Consider the following 22,324-nt stretch of genomic DNA (forward strand, 5'->3'; position numbering starts at 1 on the left):
CCTTTGTTTCAGCACCCTCAGGATCCAATCCCATATATACTCTTCTGGTTTTTGCTGGCTAGATCCTGTAGTTCCTTTAGAGTTTGGTCTATTTCCCAAGTGAATTTCCCTAGCCAGTTATTTTGTAATTTAACCCTAGTTATTGGTCTGGTGATTAGGAGCGGAGGCGGAGGTAGATCCTAAGAGGTTGTTCATGTGCCTTATAAGGCAGACATCTCTATAGAATCATCTTCAGGCAAGGTAAGGGTATTCTTTAACACTTTTATAAAATCTAAGGTTTCAGGGGGATCTTGACTTCAAGATTCTTTTTTTTTTTTTTTTTTTTTTTTTGAGACTGAGTCCCAGGCTGGAGTGCAGTGGCGGGATCTCGGCTCACTGCAAGCTCCGCCTCCTGGGTTCATGCCATTCTCCTGCCTCAGCCTCCCAAGTAGCTGGGACTACAGACGCCTGCCATCATGCCTGGCTAATTTTTTGTATTTTTAGTAGAGACGAGATTTCGCCATTTTAGCCAGGATGGTCTTGATCTCCTGACCTTGTGATCCATCTGCCTTGGTCTCCTAAAGTGCTGGGATTACAGGCATGAGCCACTGTGCCCGGCCAACTTCAAGATTCTTAAGTACATGGATCCAGTTGTCTCCATCCCTTATCTAAGAGTCCCCCTCTTTTCCAATCCACTTAGGGACCTGGCATTAGCATAACAGACCAGGTTATTGAGGTTGACTGTTCGACCTCCCCTGGAGCTCCACTACTCTGGCAATTCCTAGGGCAGATCCTCAAAGCTACTGACACACTGTAGATGAGTGTCTTAATAAGGTGCCAAGGAGGCCCCTCTGGTTTTCACACTTAACCCCCAGTTGGTGATTAATCATTCTAAGCCTTTGTCCTTCTCCTAACTATTGAGTACCCCAAGAAACAACCAACCATCCAAATTCATTATCTTTTGACTATTTCCGCAATATTTCTTTTTTTTTTTTTTTTTCCTGAGACAGAATTTCACTCAGTTCCCCAGGCTGGAGTGCAGTGGCATGATCTTGGCTCACTGCAACCTCTGCCTCCTGGGTTCAAGCAATTCTCTTGCCTCAGCCTCTGGAGTAGCTGGGATTACAGGCACCCACCACCATGCCCAGCTAATTTTTTGTATTTTTAGTACAGACAGGGTTTCACCATGTTGGCCAGGCTGGTCTTGAACTCCTGACCTTGGATGATCCACCACCTTTGGCCTCCCAAAGTGCTGGGATTACAAAGTGCTATAGGTGTGAGCCACCGCGCCAGGCCTATTTCCACAAAATTACTTAAAGCTCGTCCATTCCCTTCTGATATGGTTTGGCTCTGTGTCCCCATCCAAATCTCATCTTGTAGCTCCCATAATTCCCATATGTTGTGGGAGGAACCTGGTGAGAATCATGGAGGCAGGTCTTTCCCATGCTGTTCTCGTGATAGTGAATAGGTCTCACAATATCTGATGGTTTTAACAACAGGAGTCCCTCTCCACAAGCCCTCTCTTTGCCTGCCACCATGCATGTAAGATGCAACTTGCTCATTCTTGCCTTCCACCATAATTGTGGGGCCTCCCCAGCCATGTGGAACTGTGAGTCCAATTAAACCTCTTACTTTCTTCTTTTTTTTTTTTTTTTTTGAGACAGGGTCTCACTCTGCTGCCCAGGCTGGAGTGCAGTGGCACAATCTCGGCTCACTGCAAACTCCACCTCCTGGGTTCAAGCAATTCTCCTGCCTTAGCCTCCTGAGTATCTAGGATTACAGGCACGTGCCACCACACCCAGCTAATTTTTGTATTTTTAGTAGAGACAGGGTTTCACCAGGTTGGCCAGGCTCATCTCGAACTCCTGACCTGAAGTGATCTGCCTGCCTTGGCCTCCCAAAATACTGGGATTACAGGCGTGAGCCACCACACCCAGCCTAAACCTCTTTTTTTTTATAAATTGCCTAGTCTCAGGCACGTCTTCATCAGCAGCCTGAAAACAGAGTAACACAGCAAATTGGTACCAGTAGAGTCAGGTGCTGCTGAAAAGACACTCAAAAATGTGGAAGCGCCTTCGGAACTGGTAACAGGCAGAGGGTAAGGATATGTTTCTACCCCATTGTGATTTATGTTTCACACAGTTTGGAGGGCTCAGAAGAAGACCGGAAAATGTGGGAAAGTCTAGAACTTCCTAGAGACTTGCTGAATGGCTTTGACAAAAATGCTGTTAGTGATATGAACAACAAGGTCCAGGCCGAGGTGGTCTCAGATGGAGATGAGGAACTTGTTGGGAACTGGATCAAAGGTGACTCTTGTGTTTTAACAAAGAGACTGGTGGCATTTTGCCCTTGCCCTAGAAATTTGTGGAACTTTGAGCTTGAGAGAGATGATTTAGGGTATCTGGTGGAAGAAATTTCTAAGCAGCAAAGCATTCAAGAGCTGACTTGGTGCTGTTAAAGGCATTCAGTTTTAAAACGGAAACACGGCATAAAAGTTCGGAAAATTCACAGCCTGACAATGCAAGAGAGAAGAAAATCCCATTTTCTGAGGAGAAATTCAAGCTGGCTGCAGAAATTTGCATGAGTAACAAGGAACTGAGTGTTAATCACCAAGACAATGGGGAAAACTTTCCAGAACATGTCAGAGACCTTTGCAGCAGCCCCTCCCATCAAAGGCCCCGAGGCCTAGGAGGAAAAATGGTTTTGTGGGCGAGGCCCAGGGTCCCTCTGCTGGATGCAGTCTAGAAGCTTGGTGCCCTGCATCCCAGCTGCTCCAGCCGTCATGAAAAGGGGCCAAGGTACAGCTAGGGCTGTTGCTTCAGAGGTTGCAAGCCCCAGGCCTTGGTAGCTTCCATGTGGTGTTGAGCCTGTGGGTGCACAGAAGTCAAGAATTGAGGTTTGGGAATCTCTGCCTAGATTGCAGAGGATGTATGGAAACGCCTGGGTGTCCAGGCGGAAGTTTGCTGCAGGGGCGGGGCCCTCATGGAGAACCTCTGCTAGGGCAGTGCAGCAGGAAAATGTGGGGTCAGAGCCCCCACACAGAGTCACTACTGGGGCATGGCCTAGTGGGGCTGTGAGAAGTGGGCCACTGTCCTCCAGTTCCTAGAATGGTAAATCCACTGACAGCTTGCACCGTGCGCCTGGAAAAGCCACAGACAATGCCAGCCCATGAAAGCAGCCAGGAGGGGGGCTATACCCTGCAAAGCCACAAGGGCAGAGCTTCCCAAGGCCATGGGAGGCCACCTCTTGCATCAGCGTGACCTGGATGTGAGACATGGAGTCAAAGGAGATCATTCTGGAGCTTTAAGATTTGACTGCCCTGCTGGATTTTGGACTTGCATGGGTCTGTAGCCCCTTTGCTGTGGCCAATTTCTCCCATTTGGAATGGCTGTATTTATCCAATGCCTGTACCCCCATTGTATCTAGGAAGTAACTGACTTGGTTTTGATTTTACAGGCTCATAGGTGGAAGGGACTTGCCTTGGACCGTGGACTTTTGAGTTAATGCTGAAATGAGCTGAGACTTTGGGGGACTGTTGGAAAGGCATGAATGGTTTTGAAATGTGAAGATATGAGATTTGGGAGGGGCCAGGGACAGAATGACATGGTTTGGCTCTGTGTCCCCACCCCACCCAAATCTCATCTTGTAGCTCCCATAATTCCCACGTGTTGTGGGAGGAACCTGGTGGGAGATGACTGAATCATGGGGGTGGGTCTGTCTGGTGCTATTCTTGTGATAGTGAATGGGTCTCACGAGATCTGATGGTTTCAAAAATGGCAGTCTCGGCTGGGCGCAGTGGCTCATGCCTGTAATCCCAGCACTTTGGGAGGCCAAGGCGGGTGGATCATGAGGTCAGGAGTTTGAGACCAGTCTGACCAACATGTTGAAACCCAGTCTCTACTAAAAACACAAAAATTAGCTGGGCGTGGTGGAGCACGCCTGTAATGCCAGCTACTCAGGAGGCTGAGGCAGGAGAATTACTTGAACCTGGGAGGCAGAGGTTGCAGTGAGCTGAGATCGTGCCACTGCACTCCAGCCTGGGTGACAGAGCGAGACTCCATCTCAAAAATAATAATAATAATAGTAATAATGGGTGTCTCTCTGCACAAGCCCTCTCTTTGCCTGCCACCATTCACATAAAATGTGACTTGCTCCTCCTTGCCTTCCACCATGATTGTGAGGCCTCCCTAGCCACAGGCAACTGTGAATCCAATTAAACTTCTTTCTTTGGTAAATTGCCCAGTCTCGGGTATGTCTTTATCAGCAGCGTGAAAATGGACTAATACACCTTTCATCAGTCATCCTAGTTCACCAGCAGTTTTAAGAACTGCACCCCTACTATATGCTGGGGGCTGTACATGCTCCACCTATTACCAGTGATGGGGTTCTCACTGCCAGCTGGCCAGCTGGTAAGCTGGCTATGAAATCCGATTTTTTGAGTCAGCTTTCTCAGACCACTTCCAGCACCAACTATCATAGGGACCTAGCTTCCATAGACCAGCTTCCCCCAGAAGCTGACTCTGAAATGGATATTTGCACAGAGAGCTTATTGAGGCTTGCTTGGGAGATCAACTCCCATAAGCAAGTGAAGGAAGGAGGATTGGGAAGAGAGAGGAGTTGAACCACAATATGGTTGCAACAAAGGCCTCAGTCAATCTTGGCAGAATTCTCCAGAGCTAAAATGGCCCTTCAGAGTTGTCCCAAATTGTAGCAAGAGGACCAAGACTTCATATTTTTATATCAATTCGTCATTGGAAGGGAGGTAGCTCTCTTCAGCTGAAGGTGATCACGGGGAGTGGAGGAAGCGGGTGAGGACACACTCAGCTATGGGTCATTAACACTCTCAGGACTGTTTTTCAGTCTTGAAGGAGACTAGCTGCGTGGTAGACCACAGCGTTCACTAAATAAAATGAAAGAAATACGGGAAAGTGGCAGAATATCTCCTTCCAGTGAAGTTAGAAGTATCTGAGGGGCGGAGAGTGCAAGAACTACAAAGGGAAGCTGAGTCCCATTTCTTAAATAGGGCATTTCAGACGGTTGTTAAACTGTTCTTCATGTTGGAAAACTTGAAGAAACCAATGTAATCTTGGAAGCTACAATTTGAGAAATGTTTTAGAGACTTTGAGTGTTTACTTTTATTTAATTAAATTAATTTATTTTAAGAGACAGTCTTGCCCTGTTCTCCAGGCTGGAGTGCAGTGGTGCAATTGTGGCAGGCCAGGTCTCACTAACGCAGGCCTCTGTAACAACTGTTTTAGCACTGACTGAGTGGTGAAGTTAAATATTAAAAGCTGAGAGAGCCAACGCCCTTCTACAAAGGCTGGAACATAACAAAACCCCATCAAGAGTTTTGCCCAGGCCCTTCCTAAGCCTTAAAGCATGACAAGATAATGCAGGAATTCTTAACAGTACCCATTTAGGATTAAACAAGCTTTACTGGGGGGGGAGGGGGGGGCGGCGGGAGGAGGGGCTGAAGAAACTCCCCAGACCTCCACAAACAAGTTTATTGGGGGATCTGAAGAAATTCCTCAAACCTCCATGATTTAAGCAGGAGACAAGATAAGGGTAATCACCCCAGCACGTGGACCCATTTAGATTAAGTAATTTTACTGAGGTTCCAGAAGGTCTTCAGGACTCAGATCTTAGTTAATGATTAGAAGTTAATCATTTATGGCCAGGCGCAGTGGCTCACGCCTGTAATCCCAGCACTTTGGGAGGCCGAGGTGGGCGGATCATGAGGTCAGGAAATCAAGATCATCTTGGCTAACACCATGAAACCCCGTCTGTAGTAAAAAAAAAAAAAAAAAAAAAAAAAAAAACAAGAAATTAGCAGGGCGTGGTGGCAGGTGCCTGTAGTCACAGCTACTCGGGAGGCTGAGGCAGGAGAATGGCATCAACCCGGAAGGCGGAGTTTGCAGTGAGCCGAGATCGCGCCACTGCATTCCAGCCTAGAGTGAGACTCCATCTCAAAAAAAAAAAAAAAAAAAAAAGTTAATCACTTATGTCTTTAGATGAATGCCACTTACACGTAGACATAGCTTAGAAGGTATACATAAGCTCTGGAAAACTCTGTAATTTTGAGTTGGTCTGGCAATATTTTCCAGGCCTTTACCCTGTACCCGGTTACTGAAATAAACTCCCCTCTTTCCCAATTCATTTACGTCTCATTACTGGGCCGTGAGAATAAGCAGCCCCACCTGTGGTTTGGTCTCGGAACACAATCACAGCTCACTGTAGCCTCCATCTCCTGGGCTCAAGTGATTCCGCCACCTCGGCCTTTTGTGTAGCTAGAATCACAGGTACGTACCATTATGCTAGGCTAATCTGAGCTACAGCAAATTGTTTTTTCCCTCCCAGCCATTTTAAATTTTTTTGTAGAGATGGGGATCTCACTATTTTGGCAAGGCTCGTCTTGAACTCTTGGCCTCAAGGGATCCTCCTGCTTTGGCCTCCCAAAGTGTTGAAATTACAGGTGTGAGCCACCATGCCCAGTCTATTTTTTAAGGTGGATATACTCTTCGGAAAAAACTTTTCAGAGTAATGTAAGGTTGGATATGAAGATAGAAACAAAATTCCAGCAGGGTGTGATAATGAAGGGTTGAAAAAGATTAAGCAATCCAACAAGCACTTAAGTTTCTACTATGTAACAAATGATGGATTACAAAGATAAACATGGTCCCTAATTTAGTAAAAAGAAATAGCAAGATTGAAACTTGGAACCTTCAAAGAAATGTCATTCAGTTCTTTCCATATACTAAATATTAAGCTCCAGGCTGTGTGCAGTGGTTCATGCCTGCAATCCCAGCGCTTTGGGAGGCTGATGTGGGACGATCCCTTGAGGCCAGGAGTTCGAGACCAGCCTAGGTAATATAGTGACACCCTGTCTCTACACTCGCTCTGTCTCCCAGGCTGGAGTGCAGCGGCACAATCATGGTTACTGCAGCCTCAACCTCCCAGGTTCAAGCAAATCCTCCTGACTCAGCCTCCCAAGTAGCTGGGATTACAGGTATGAACCACCACACTCAACCTCTACAAAAAACTTAAAAAATTAGCCAGACATGGTGGCACACGCCTATACTCCCAGCTACTGGGGAGGCTGAAATGGGAGGATTACTTGAGCCCAGGAGTTCAAGGCTGCAGTAAGCACTCCAGCCTGAGTGAGAATGAGACCCTGTCTCAAAAAAAAAAAAAAAAAAAAAAAAGCCAGGCGTGGTGGCTCACACCTGTAATCCCAGTATTTTGGGAGGCTGAGGTGGGTAGATCACTTGAGGTCAGGAGTTCAAGACCAGCTTGACCAACCTGGTGAAACCCCGTCTCTACTAAAAATACAAAATTAGCGGAGCATGGTGGCTCACGCCTGTAATCGCAGCTACTCAGGAGGCTGAGGCAGGAGAATCATTTGAACCCGGGAGGCAGAGGTTGCAGTGAGCCGAGATCGTGCCATTGCAACCCAGCCTGGGCGACAAGAGGGGAACTCCGTCTCAAAAAAAAAAAAAAAAAAAGGCCGGGCACGGTAGGTGGATCACGAGGTCAGGAGATGGAGACCATTCTGACTAACAGATGGTTAAACCCTGTCTCTACTAAAAATACAAAAAAATTAGTTGGGCGTGGTGGTGGGCACCTGTGGTCCCAGCTACTCGGGAGGCTGAGGCAGGAGAATGGCGTGAACCCGGGAGGCAGAGCTTGCAGTGAGCCGAGATTGCGCCACTGCACTCCAGCCTGGGCAACAGAGTGAGACTCCGTCTCAAAAAATAAAAACAATAAAAAATTAAAAAAAATAAAGCTCTAAGTTAGGAAAATTGTTTAATATCCTCTCAAAAATGCCAAGACCATTTCTCTGCATCACAGAAGGCAGTATGGAAGCAGACTTTCAAATCACTCCTAAAACAACTCCTAAAACAACGGGCTCCAGACGAGCATCACGCTGTAGCTTTACCATCACATATACCTTTACCGTCACATGTACCTTAACTGATATCCATGTTTTTTTCCCCTAAAAATCTAAAACACCAACACATTTCAGTTCTTTTCTAGTCCTTACTACCCATGTTGTCAAGAAGAGTGGTTCTCCAAGTGCGGTCCATGGACCAGTAGTTCTGGCACTGAGAACTTGTTAGAAATTAAAATTCGTGGGCCCCACTCCATCCTGACTGTGAATCTAGGGGTGGAGCCCAGCATCTGTGTTTAACAAGCCCCGCACGTATTCTGATGGCCCTTGAGATGAAGAACCACTTATTAAGTGCCCAACAAAGCACGGCCTAAGCCACCAACCCCAAATCAGTTTAGGAGGGGCAACGCCCGTCAGCTGGCTTTTGAAACATGTGCAAGGTGTTTTGTCACTGCTTAAAAGACAGGTTCAGATTCATCCAAAGGATTTGAAAACTTTGTCCACACAAAAACCTGCACACAGATGTTTACAGTTTTATTTGTAATTGCCAAAATGTAGAAGCAAGGTGCCCCTCAGGAGCTGAATGGATAAACTGTGGTACATGCAGACAATGGAATATTACTCAGCACTACAGAGAAATAAGCTATCAAGCCACGAAAAGATGTGGAGGAAATGGAAATGCGTATTACCAAGTGAAAGAAGCCAATCTAAAAAAAGGCTACCTACTGTGATTCCAACTATATGCCATTCTGAAAAAGGGAAAAACTATGGAAACCGTAGACTCACAATTGTCAGGGGATTTGCAGGAAGCTATGAACTGGCAGAGAACTGTGGGGCGGTCAAGTATTATGGTAGTATAATGGTGGATACACGCCATTACACATTTGTCCAAACTCACAGAATGTACAAGAATGAACCAGAAACTACGGACTTTGGGTGATAATGATGTCAATACAGGTTCATTAACTGTAAAAAATGTACCACTCTGGTGGGGGATGTTGACAATGAGGGAGGTGTGAGAGCAAGGAGAATATGGGAAATTTCTGTACCTTCCACTTAATTTTGCTGTGAATCTAAAATTGCTCTAAAAATATAATAAAGTCTTAAAAGACAAAAAAGTAGGTTTAGAGAGAGATGATTTGGGGTAAACATGAAAATTATGGCCTTTTGTTTCAGACAATGAGAACTGAAAAGAGAAGTGATCTTTTAAAGTATGAGTTTATTCTCCAGGTTTTCTTAAATACCCACAAATTAGTGTTTTTATTGCTGCTATATCCAAGAGCTGAAAACAATTTAAAATATGTACTTTTATCACATTTAACACTTACAAGAGAGAGAATGGAACTGTTTGAATTTTAAAGATGAGTTTTTCAGATTCAGTAACATATGGAAATTGAGGATAATTATAGAAACAGCTATTGAACTCTAAAATAAAAAAATTATATGGAAATAAAAGGTATTTCATTTGAAAAATGGCTCATCACCTCTCCTGCTGGTTAATACACTAATGACAATGAAATGGAATCAAGTGTTATCTTCTCCACATTTAAAACAAAGTGCTTCTTTTCCTGATTGCCAGCTTTAGGTCTGAAATGTAAAACAGGATTAATTGAGGTTCCGAACAACTCAAATGTTTCACTATTGTACTTTATGCTAATAAATTATTTTGTAATACTAACAAAATAAATTGCTAAATACCTCATATATTTGCTGGATTAATGTTTGACAGGAAAAAACACGAAATGGATGAACAGCTGATCGAGTCCAGTGCAATTTGGTCACTGGGACACAGTTACAAATAGCACTGAATCATAATACACAAAGAGCCTAGTGTGTGTTAAAGAAAGACCAAAGAGGAGCTGGGCTCAGTGGCTCATGCCTGTAATCCCAGCACTTTGGGTGGCCAAGGCGGGTGGATCACCTGAGGTCAGCAGAGTTTGAGACCAGCCTGGCCAACATGATGAAACCATCTCTACTAAAAACACAAAAATTAGCTAGATGTGGTGGCAGGCGCCTATAATCCCAGCTACTCGGGAGGCTGAGGCAGTAGAACTGCTTGAATATGGGAGGCTGAGGTTGCAGTGAGCTGAGATCGTGTCACTGCAATCCAGCCTGGGTAACAAGAGTGAAACTCCGTCTCAAAAAATAAAAAAAAAATAAAGAGGAGGAACACTTGCAATCTCTATAGCAACCTATTTGGCCAAATAGTCCAGGTTTGACAAGCCCACAGGTAATGAGTCTCTAGAAAGATGAAGTTATTGAGAAGCTAGTTTCGAATTAGCTCCAATTTTATTTACAAGTTAACAATACACAATTTTATCTTCTATCCTTTTCATTCGAAGGAAAATTAAAACCATACTCTGTTAGTGTGAACTTCTGTTTCTGAACTTTCCAATTTTTTTTTTTTTGAGACAGAGTGTCACTCTGTCACCTAGGCTGGAGTGCAATGGCATGATCTCGGCTCACTGCAACCTCCGCCTCCCGGCTTCAAGGAATTCTCCCATCTCAGCCTCCCAAGTAACTGGGACTACAGGCACGTGCCACCATGCCTGGCTAATTTTTGTATTTTTTTAGTAGAGACAGGGTTTTGCCATGTTGGCCAGGCTAGTCTCGAAATCCTGACATTAGATGATCCACCCACCTTGGCCTCCCAAAGTGCTGGGATTATAGGTGTCAACCACTGTGCCCGGCCGGCCTTTTTTGGTTAGTTTTAAAAAGATAAGTGATAGCAGATGTTGATGTTATTAATGTGGCCAATGCATTGAATTTCCAAAGAATAAAATCAGATTACTTCAGTACTGTATGTCATTATTCACAATGACTCACAGGATAAATATGACAGATATCCCACAACTGTCTTCAGTCCTGGGATCATGAAATAGGACAATTGATAATTTTCCATTAAGTGGAAAATTAATTAGGAGAAATACCATTTCTAGAATGCTGTTTTTCTTTTTCTCTTCATTTGAATTTTTTTTAAAGTAGACCTCACACTTTCATTTAAACATCATTTTAAATAACCTTCTAACATTGTTTTTTCTACTTTCTCTGAAATAAATCAAATTTTAAAAACTTGCAAAATTCGTTCACACCAATTCATCTCAGATGTTTCTTGGACAGCAAGCTACTTTTAATTCCGTGAAAATATTTTAATACTACACCACTTACTATGAGGGTGGCCTGACGTTTCTTTTTGCCATTTTTTTAAAGCATTAAAAAAAATTAGGTTATCCAGTGTTCATATAATGGAACTAAAAGTTCCTACAGAGATAATGAATTTGGAACAATAATGATATGATATAATTAGACTTACAAGTTAAAGCCACAAATAAGCCTTATAAAAACAACTTTATGTTAAATTTAAACCCATATAAAGAAAGGGGAGAGGAAGAAGAGCAAAAAAAAAAAAAAAAAAAAGTAGTCACTATCCCTATAGAGCGGACTTAACACCCAATAACCTGTGTCACTTATGTCAGTTGATTCTGTTGAACAACTGATCAAGTCAGAGGATGAGGGCTGAAAGCAATCAAGCTACTGTGATTGGAACCAGCCTGACCCAAAAAAAAAAAAAAAAAAAAAAAGTCTACAGTTTACCAGATTGTTGCATACACACTCAGTCTAGACTTTCTGCCACTGACAAGTACAAATTCTTCACAAATCACAACTCTATCCCAAATGTTCTTGTATGCTCTATGTTGCTTTTCTATTCTACTAAATGACTGATAGCTTTACAATGAGATTTGTTTTATTTAAAAAACACTTGCCAAATCACTACCCCACAAAATGTTTAGAATCAGAGGTAACTGTAGAAAGGAAATATGTATATACTGCTTTTATTATTGGAATATGTTTGTTAGTTGAATGAAAACAAACAGTAGCTAAAAAGGTTTCAAATGATAGAAAAACATATCTGGGTAAGTTATGACACAACTTTTTGTGTATTCAGACAACAGAAATGTGTATTTTTGCACCAATTGCAAATGCAAAGTTAACAATGAACTTGGGGAACTGAAAGGTCAAAGGGAGTCTCAAACATATTCACTATTTTAAAATTTAAGACAAAGAAGCTTAGAAAAAAAACCCCAACATATACACCATTATAACAGTCTTTTTTTTTAATGACTTCCAATTTTAACTTTTTTCTAAAAGCATTAAGACCCTTATTGTAGATTATGTATCATCTCCTCTTTGGCTATGAGATGTGTAGTTTTGTTAACCAGAGACATTAATGAGTTCAGTTTCTGAGACCAGTCATTTAATAAATTATTTGGATCCTTGGGTCTCTGGAAGTTGATAATTCCTGCTAATCTGTCTACTTTAGCAAAGATGGTCTTGTTAACTACTAGATTTGAGAGAAAGGCTTCGGACTCCTGCAAGAGAGAAAGATGAATTGGATTAAGACAGGATAAATTACAGACGATAAACAAAACTTCAGAAAAGCATTTTCTACACTCTTCATCCAAGAATATGCAGGGGAATTCATTCTTAAGAGTTAGTAACACTCAGCTGGGTGTGGTGGCTCACACCTGTAATCCCAGCACTTTGGGAGGCCGAGGTGGGTGAATCACTTGAGGTCAGGAGTTCAAGACCAGCCTGAGTAATGTGGTGAAACCCTATCTCTACTAAAAATACAAAAATTAGCCAGGCATGGCGGTACACGCCTGTAGTCCCAGCTACTCGGGAGGTTGAGGCAGGAGAATCGCCTGAACCCTGGGAGGTAGAGGTTGCAGTGAGTTGAGATCGCACCAATGCACTCCCTCCTGGGTGACAAGGTGAGACTCTGCCTCAAAAAAAAAAAAAAAAAAAAAAAAGAGTTAGCAACTGCTGACTTCCTATAATAGGTACTTATTTTACTGATAGTCTAGGGAATGAATAGAATCTGAGTAGATTCAGTCAGGGGTGAGTTTGAATCTGCCTCCTTGCAAGCTCAATACTGCTGGTATCCATGCCAACAGCAAGTTGGTCTACTCCCTTTTCTACTAAGTTTCCCCTTAAAAGGCAGTATGGTACAGTTAATTTGTTTCCAGAAATGCTGGGTTAGAATATATGCTCTGCTACTTGGCAACTATGTACCACGGACAAGACACTTGACTTCTAAGGACTCTGGTACTCTCATTCATAAGTGACAAGAGCTGACAAGCTGATCAAGGAACAAACCTTCCAACTCTGTTCCATGAGTCTTACCACCTAAACTGTCACAAATCCTTCTGGGGACAGAAATGGCTTTCAGGCCATTACTACACAATTGGGTTAACTCCTCTTTGTGTGCTATGCATTTTGTCAACATGAAACACGGACCTAAAGACAACACTGTTCCAAAAAGACCTAGGATCACTTGATACTTAAGTTAGTCTTTGGTACTCAAGATTGCTTGGGAAACTATTACTCTATTACCTAAACATAAAATTAAATCATAAAATTGACTTTCTTACTCAATTTTTACAAGTCAGTATTCAAAAGGAATGCCTACAAATAACTCAAAGTTGATTATTACTTACATCAACAGATAGATCCAGAAGCTGTGCCATCCTTTTCATTGTTATCCGAGTATAATACTTGGCCATTATTCTAATATTCTGGGGAGAGGATAGAAAGCAGAGAGAATACGTAACATTTGTCAGTAAGTCTAAAAGTCTATTTATTTTCATATCCAAGTAAGTTTACTTAAAATGTTAGACTCAGAGCTTTCATTTTTCTACAGTCCATCACTGGAGCAAAGCTAGTTCTAATTTTCAATAACAAAATTAAATACTTAGATATTTTGGTTTCTGTAGTTATTCTGAATTACTATGAATATTCTACACAGCTCTTTAAATATATAGTCAAAATATATGCCTGTCTTAACTAGTGGTTAAAAATTATAATTGTACTGAAATATTTTTGCTGAGTGCAAGAATCTAAAGTTAAGATTTTCTAATTATAACACAAATGTTTTAAAGGCTAAAATCTAAAAAATGATTGGAGATCGATTGGGTGCAGGGACTCACAACTGTAATCCCAGCACTTTGGGAGGCTGAGGCAGGAAGACTGCTTGAGGCCAGGAGACCAAGACCAGCTTGGGAACACAGCAAGACCCCATCCCCACAAAAAATTTAAAAATTAGGTGATATGGTGGTGCATGCCTATAGTCCTAGCTACCTAGGAAGCTGAGGTGGGAGGATTCTTTGAACCCAAGAATTCAAGGTTACAGTGTGCTATGACTGTGCCACTGTACTCCAGTCTGGATGACAGAGCTACACTGACTCTCTTTCAAAAAAAAAAAAAAGATTAGACATCATTTCAAATACTCATCACTTTATCATTATTCCAATGAGTTAAAGATAGCTTCAAATTAAATTTCCTAATTTTCATTGGCGATGGTGCTGAAGTTAAGACACACAGACTCCCCTTTACTGTTCTTATTGGTAATATTATTAATAGCACTCAAGAAAAGGTGGGGGAACACTGGGGAGAAAAATGAACTCAATCTTTGAAGAAGCTACATCTTCGCCCATCTCTATCAGGGCTGATGGCAACACCAACACATCAGAAAGCATGAGAAGCATTCTTCTCCGTGCTTTTATCCTTTAAATCTAACCTTTTCCTTCATGCTTTAAGTCTAATCAATGGCTGCATTCTATTGATTTCCTTCCTTAAAACAAGCCCATTCCATGCAGTCTTTAATCCGTTGGCTACTGCCTTATTTAAAGTCCACACATCTCTCACCTTACTAGTCTTCTCTAGTCTCCTATCTCTCCAAATGCATTCTCCACACTCACTCTCAGAGGGACTTGGTGCGCAGGCTGCCCTCCCTTGTTCCTGTCTGCCCGATAACCTCACACTCCTCTTACAAACCTCACCTCAATCATCGATTCATCCAACCTGATCATTCCTCCATGTAGAACTACCAAAGTTTCCCATAAGCCTCCCTCTGCTCTCTAGATACTTGTACTACAATATCTCTGATACTCTTTTTATTTCTAAGTATGTCTTTCTCTATAATTTTTAAACTTCTTATTAAAGGTAGGGTAATGGGTAATGTCTTTTTTTTTGAGACGGAGTCTTGCTCTGTCGCCCAGGCTGGAGTGCATTGGTGTGATCTCCGCTCACTGAAACCTCCGCCTCCCGGGTTCAAGCAATTCTCCTGCCTCAGCTTCCCGAGTAGCTGGGATTACAGGTGTGCGCCACCACACCTGGCTAATTTTTGTATTTTTAGTGGAGATGGGGTTTCATCATGTTGGCCAGGCTTGTCTCGAACTCCTGACCTCAGGTGATCTGCCCACCTCAGCCTCCCAAAGTGCTGGGATCACAGGCGTGAGCCACTACGCCCGGCCTAGGTAGGGTACTGTCTTATTCTCCCGTGTGCCCTGGTGCTTTGTAAAGTGTCTGGCACGCAGAAGGCTCACAATAAAGTTTGTTAAGTGAAGGAGTGAATGGCAACATAATACAACATAACGGCAGTGATACTAAAAAGATCAAAGTTCAGGTTTAAGACATGTTACCTGCTTCCAAGACTAGTGAATATTGAATATTAAGAGAGAAACACCCCCCTGCCCCCACTCTTAGGAAATTCTGTCTGGTTTATACGCTATAAATTTTGGATTCTTGAGAGGTTCTCTCACAATGAAGCAAGCTAAAATATAGCTATCTTTTCTGAAAAGCCAAAAATAGGGAAAAAACCCAAGATGAGTGAGATACATTCCAATATGCTTTGGGAAATGCAGAGTAAACATCTGAACACCAAATGTGCATCACTACTACAGTGGGCATAGAAAAAAAAATCCTAAGTGAAGAATTAAACAGATAACATCCTTAATGAACATTTGGTTATCAAATGTGAAAAATAAAATAGTTTATGCTCAAAATCGCCAAAATTTAATTCTAAAAAGTAAATTCACTAAAGGTTAAAATAAAAATTGTCATCTCTATGACAGATTCTTACATGTTCAACAACTCTGTTCTTCAAGTCTTTCCACCTTTTTTCACCTTCCTCTGTAGAACCAAAAACATCCGTTGCAGGACTCTCAAGGGAACCTTTTCTTAATTCCATTCCATAGTCCTCAACAAGTGTGGACCAACGCATCAACTCCATTGTGGTAAAAAGCTTTAAAAGATCCCTGAAAATTGTATACATCTTAATATTCCAAATCTGTAAAAATTAAGTATTAACTAATATAATAGCAAAGTTCAAAAAATTCAAGACTGTTTTTGTTAAATTTTATTTAGTAGAATGAGACACCATATGATTATTGTGTATTTTACCAAATTACCATTTTTCCCACAGTAGTTCAGAATACAGCATTCTCCCACTTAACACTGCTCTCTTCTGCACTGTCAATTTCTGAAATAACTGACTGTAAATGTGCTCATGAAACAAACAGAAATAAGAGCCTGTTGTGTTTATGATGAAGCAAGTCTATTTTATATAATAGATTTTCACAAGTATGTATTTCTGAAAATCACAAAGCTCTAAACTACTAATGATGAAACTCTATCAAATAATTAATCAAAAGCTGCAAATGTAGACCTGATATGAAACTTCCACTTGATAAGCAATTTAGAATAAAGTATGTTATAATCTCATTTATTGCTTATGCAATGCTAAAAAAAAATTCCACCATGTTATCATCTCTAGTTTTATTCTCTAGTATACTCTATCAGTAACCAATTAAGAAGTACACACTTAGGCCAGGCGCAGTGGCTCAAGCCTGTAATCCCAGCACTTTGGATGGCCGAGGTGGGCAGATCACCTGAGGTCAGGAATTCGAGACCAGCCTGGCCAACATGGTGAAACCCCGTCTCTACTAAAAATACAAAAATTAGCTCGGCATGGTAGCAGGTGCCTGTAATCCCAGCTACTGGGAAGGTTGAGGCAGGAGAATCACTTGAACCCAGGAGGCAGAAGTTGCAATGAGCTGAGATTACACCATTACACTCCAGCGTGGGCAACAACAGTAAAACTCCATCTCAAAAAAAGAAGTATACACAGAAGTATACACTTAGGTTTGCCAATTTTCTTTCAAAATGGTGTTTCAACTGAGATATATCATGCTAATTTCAAAAGTACTTACTTGTATTTGGGAATTTCTTCTAACTTCTTGTCACCACTTATTCGGTGAACCAAATCTGACTGTTCATTGTCAAAAGGAGCCAGGATAACATAGAGTACAACACTCTTCAGAGCCTAAAAGAGTTGTACAACAAAAGTTATATGCAAGACTGGATATAATGGAAACTTTGACAAAAACTGAACAATCATGGAATAACTATATATCCATTTCAAATTTTAAAGTCTTGGCCGGGCGCAGTGGCTCACGTCTGTAATCCCAGCACTTTGGGAGGCAGAGGCGGGTGGATCACCTGAGGTCAGATAGAGACTATCCTTGGCTAACACGGTGAAACTCCATCTCTACTAAAAATACAAAAATAAAAAAAAATTAGGCAGGGCACGGTAGCTCACGCCTATAATCCCAGCACTTTGGGAAGCCGAGGCGGGCGGATCACCTGAGATCAGGAGATCGAGACCATCCTTGCTAATACAGTGAAACCCTGTCTCTACTAAAAAATACAAAAAATTAGCCGGGCTTGGTGGCGGGTGCCTGTAGTCCCAGATACTCGGGAGGCTGAGGCAGGAGAATGGTGTGAACCTGGGAGGAGGAGCTTGCAGTGAGCCGAGATTGCGCCACTGCACTCCAGCCTGGGCGAGAGTGAGACTCCGTCTCAAAAAAAAAAAAAAAAAAAAAAAAAAAAATTAGCTGGGCATGGTCGCACACGCTTGTAGTCCCAGCTACTCAGGAGACTGAGGCAGGAGAGTCACTTGAATCCGGGAGGCGGAGGTTGCAGTGAGCCAAGACTGCGCCACTGCACTCCAGCCTGGGCGACAGAGCGAGAGACTGTCTCAAAAACAAACAAAAAACAAATAAACAAACAAAAAAAAGTCTTAAGGGGAAAAATATTGCCAGGCTGCCTTTTCATAGTGTCTTTCTATAGTATTTAGTTTTCACAAAACTATTATAATAAATCATTGCTAATCTGACTTACTCCCCTCAGCTGACATTTTTCTTGACATTCATTTTTGACGAATGTATAAAGAAAAAGTTCTTATAACAAGTTAGCAGTATAAATGTGGAATATATATATATAAGCCCTTTAAAACAGCTTTTGTAAAATAATTTTCCAAAGTAATGCTGGGTCTTTATCTGCAACCTTTATTAGGATATGACCCACTGTACATATTTTAAACAGGAAGCCTATATTTCTCCAAAAGTGAGACATAATCTAAACTATGGCCGCAATTGGACTGACTCAGTAATATACTGAACAACACTGAATAGAAAGCAGCACCATACAATTGCATCTAACTATTGCAGTTAAAAAGATTTGAAAATAAAAAATGCAAATTACTCTTCTGAATAAGAAGCCATGTCAATTACACGAATATATTCTTACCTGCTGCCATTTTTCACTTTCTGCCTGTATACAGGGAGTATCATATATTGCTCTGTAGTGCTTACAAATAGACAAATAGGATCCCTCATGTTGATCCAGCTGAATCATTAAATTATAGTACTTCAACTTTAATTTCTGCAAAAAAGTTGACAAAACAAATTGGGGTTTATGGGTTTTATTCATACTTTTAAAGTAAACATGTGGTCAGAGATATGCTCACCTCTGTATTTTCTTCCTGGAAAAATTTGGTGTTAATTTTCTTGCTGATGATTTGTGTTCGAATGTAATCCTTCACAGCTAGGCAGAGCCTCATTTGCTCCAAAATAAATTCCACTCGCTCCTTCTTTTCCATTGACCCGTAGGTTTCCACCTAGCACAGTAATTCCCCAAATAAGTTTATAGTATTTTGCAATTTTGTGAATTGCAATAAAATGAAATAGATATTAAAATATTTATCCTTGTTAAATAATAAGAACCTTCATGTATACAGGGAGAGTGTTGACAATTACATTAAAAGCCAGTTACCGCTAGAAAATTACAATTTATAATGGATTTTCCCCCTTTTGGTATAAAATTCTATGAATTTTAACTCATGTAGTGATTTGCGTAACCACCATCACAATGAAGATACAGAACCCCAAAAATTTCCCTCATATTGCCCCTTTATAATCACACACTTCCCCCACTCATAAGCCCTCCTAATACATCCAGTGATCTGTACTTCATCACTACAAATTTGTCTTTTCAAGAATGTCAAATATAGTATGTAATTCTTTGAGGCTGTCTTTATTCACTCTGTATAATGGCCTAAATTGTAAGATTCACTCAAGTTACACATCAATAGTTCATTTACTTTTATTGCTTAGTAGTATTCCATTGTACAGACATACCACAGTTTATTCACCTGTTGAAGGCTATCTGAGCTGATTTTATCTTTTTACTATCACAAATAAAGTTATTCTGAACAGGTTTTGTAGACTGGGTTTATGTAAACGTAAGTTTTCATTTCCTGTGGGTAAATACTCAAGAGTGGGATTGCTGGGTCATACGGTAAGCATACGTGTAACTTTATAAGAAACCGCCAAACTGTTTTCCAGACTGGCTGCACCACCTTGCATTCTCACCAGTAAGGTACAGGAGTTCCAGCTGCTTTGCATCCCCACCAGCAATGAGTATTTTATTGTTTAAACTGTAGGCATTTTAATAGGTATGTAGTGGTACCCCATTGTGGTTTTAATTTGCATCTTCTTAATGGCTAATGAGGAAATGACAATTTTCAGTATGAAAAAAGATGCCATTCACAGGCTTTCAATCAAAATCCAAAACAATTATTGGTCCCAAACATTTTGGATAAGGGATACTCAACCTATATTTCCATTAGAAAATGCTGCTGACTAAACAAAGTTTTACCAACTCTAAAATGCAGTACCTTACCTGTAACTCCTGTAAAATGGAGGCTGCCTCTTTCACATCACCATTTTGTTCTTTTATAGTTGCTAATGTTTTAGTCAGTCGCGCACGCTCAATTTCAACATAAATCTACAAATGAGAAATTTACACAATCAAAATTCTGTGGAAACGTGTTAAAATTTAAAAAGTAGGTTGGGTGTGGTGGCTCACACCTGTAATCCTGACATTCTGGAAGGCTGAGGCAGGAGGATCGCTTGAGTCCAGGAGTTTGAGACCAGCCTGGGAAACATGTTGAGGCTGTCTCTACTAAAAATCAGAACATTAGCTGAGTGTGGTGGCATGCACCTTTAGTCCCAGCTACTTGGGAGGGTGCCACAGGAGGATCACTTGAGCCCCAGAGTTCAAGGCTGCAGTGAGCCATGATCAGGCCACTGCACTCTAGCCTCAGCAACAGAGTGAGACTGTCTCAAAAAAATAAAACGTAGAACTGAACTATTTTTTTTTGTTTTTTGAGATGGAGTTTCACTCTTGTTGCCCAGACCAGAGTGCAGTGGCATGATCTCGGCTCACCACAACCTCTACCTCCTGGGTTCAAGTGATTTTCCTGCCTCAGCCTCCAGAGTAGCTGGGATTACAGGCATGCGCCACCACGCCCAGCTAATTTTGTATTTTTAGTAGAGAGAGTGTTTCTCCATGTTGGTCAGGCTGGTCTTGAACTCCCGACCTCAGGTGATCCGCCCACCTCGGCCTCCCAAAGCGCTGGGATTACAGGCGTGAGCCACTGTGCCTGGCCAGAACTGAACTATTCTTTAACCCAGCTATAAGAATATCTCACAGCTCTTGTGCACTTTATCCACCATGTACAAATACAGCTGTGAGACATTTTATATTTCAAAAATATAGCCATAATTCTTAAGAAAATGTCTCTATAAAACCTTATCCATATTTTGTAAGTCTGCTTTGAGAACCTAAATATGAAATTACTATGTTTAACAAATAATAGGACCACAAGCTACATAAACGGCGCAGAAGATGCAAAATGCCTTGTGATTATTTGAAAAGTGTGTTATATGTAGTCCAATGTCTACAATTAATACTCTAATTCTGATTTATCTTTAAATACAAGACTACCTTCTTTAAAAATATCTGATTTTGCTAGGTATTAAAGTTGTTAATATTTTTGTAGCTGTAAGTAATGTTAGTAGATTTATAATTTCCAACACATTAAACACCAAAAATATGACTACAGTATAACCTAAAGCACCTAGGGAATTAATTTTCATGCTTAGGCTTGCTTACCCTATTTTCAATAATATCAAACTAATTACAGCTTCCTATATCTATCATACATTTCTTACTTTGTCATCTTTGAATATTATTTCCTCTATGTCTAAAATGCTCTTCTCCCACACCCTGACCCTGTAGAATTTTTATTCATTTTTTTTAAAGTCACATATAAATCCGTGATAAGATACCCAATTCCCAGAAAAATCTAGATATACCATGGCTGTCAGTATTTAAATAGATTCATCTGCAGAAAGGGATGTACAAAGGCATTATTGGTTGAATTACAGTGATGACATTTTGTGTATTTCTTTAAAAAATAAACATAAAATATACAAATTATCTACATACATTAAGTATCTCTGAATACAGAAAAAAAACAGTTCATATCATTGTGAGTTATGTCAACAGAAAATTTACCTTGCCTTCAGTAACCATTCGTAGAGTATCAATTAATCGAAGTTTGATAGGAAGGTCTGTGATTTCCTCAACATAAGTACAGCACTGTTGAACCATTTTGGCAACAGCCTAAAATATTAAAAACCATTCATAAGTAAAATACATTCCTCACAGAGGGAAAAAAATGTATTTTATTGATCAAAGAGCAATGATCGAACTTGGTCTTCCCAAGTAACTCTAGACACCGAAATGTCATAAAGAACATCACATCGAAATCTCACTGATAACCTAAAAAGTACTGAGTACCCCGTAACAAGTCAGTAAAGGTCAGGAAAACCTCAGATGCAGAGATGCAGCCAAGCAGGAAAGCATGGAAGAAATGGCATCTGAGCAGGGGAAGAGAAAGCACAGGTCCACAGCGGCTTGAAGCCATGACCTGCAGACACTGAGACTGAGGAGGAAAAAGGCAGAAGGTGAAGCGGTTCCACCACCTGGGTGGGAGGAAGAGCCACAGTCACCCAAATTCACCTCAAAACCATGTGACACTGAGAGCCAGAGACCCTCATGCCTTCAGTTTCCACAGGTTATATCAAGGGGCTGGAATACATTCCCTTCAGCACTAACATTCTATGATCCAGGTCACAAATCAGCAAACATTTTCTGTGAATTTTTGCAAATGTTCATAAAGTAGTTATTTTGGACTTTGTGGGCCACACAGTCTCTGTGGCAACTATTCAACTCCGCCTCCTTAAAAACAAATGAGCGTGGCTGTGTTCCAATGACTTTACTTATAAAAATAGGAGGCGGGTTGGATTTGGTTTGTGTCCCATCATTTGCCAATGCTTGATCTAGATTTTAAGCAAATATGATAATCATTAACAATTAGGACCATGGGTCACGCGCGGTGGCTCACACCTGTAATCCCAGCACTCTGGG

At 41.2% G+C, this 22,324-nt stretch overlaps 1 protein-coding gene across 1 annotated transcript in view; it reads right to left on the reverse strand.

Moving 5' to 3' along the window:
- Window positions 1-11,684: 11,684 nt before the first annotated feature.
- PSMD12 (proteasome 26S subunit, non-ATPase 12) overlaps window positions 11,685-22,324 on the reverse strand; it is a 376,293-nt gene continuing 365,653 nt past the window's right edge. The window contains exons 5-12 of the mRNA XM_054459615.2: window positions 21,410-21,517; window positions 19,730-19,834; window positions 18,516-18,665; window positions 18,296-18,430; window positions 16,918-17,030; window positions 15,789-15,963; window positions 13,366-13,443; window positions 11,685-12,237 (exon numbers count right to left, since the gene is read on the reverse strand). Of these exons, the coding sequence (XP_054315590.1) occupies window positions 12,028-12,237; window positions 13,366-13,443; window positions 15,789-15,963; window positions 16,918-17,030; window positions 18,296-18,430; window positions 18,516-18,665; window positions 19,730-19,834; window positions 21,410-21,517 (1,074 nt within the window). The 3' untranslated portion in view covers window positions 11,685-12,027. The remainder of the gene's footprint in view (window positions 12,238-13,365; window positions 13,444-15,788; window positions 15,964-16,917; window positions 17,031-18,295; window positions 18,431-18,515; window positions 18,666-19,729; window positions 19,835-21,409; window positions 21,518-22,324) is intronic.

Source organism: Pongo pygmaeus, chromosome 19 (genome assembly GCF_028885625.2).
Source record: "Pongo pygmaeus isolate AG05252 chromosome 19, NHGRI_mPonPyg2-v2.0_pri, whole genome shotgun sequence".
NCBI lineage: Eukaryota > Metazoa > Chordata > Mammalia > Primates > Hominidae > Pongo > Pongo pygmaeus.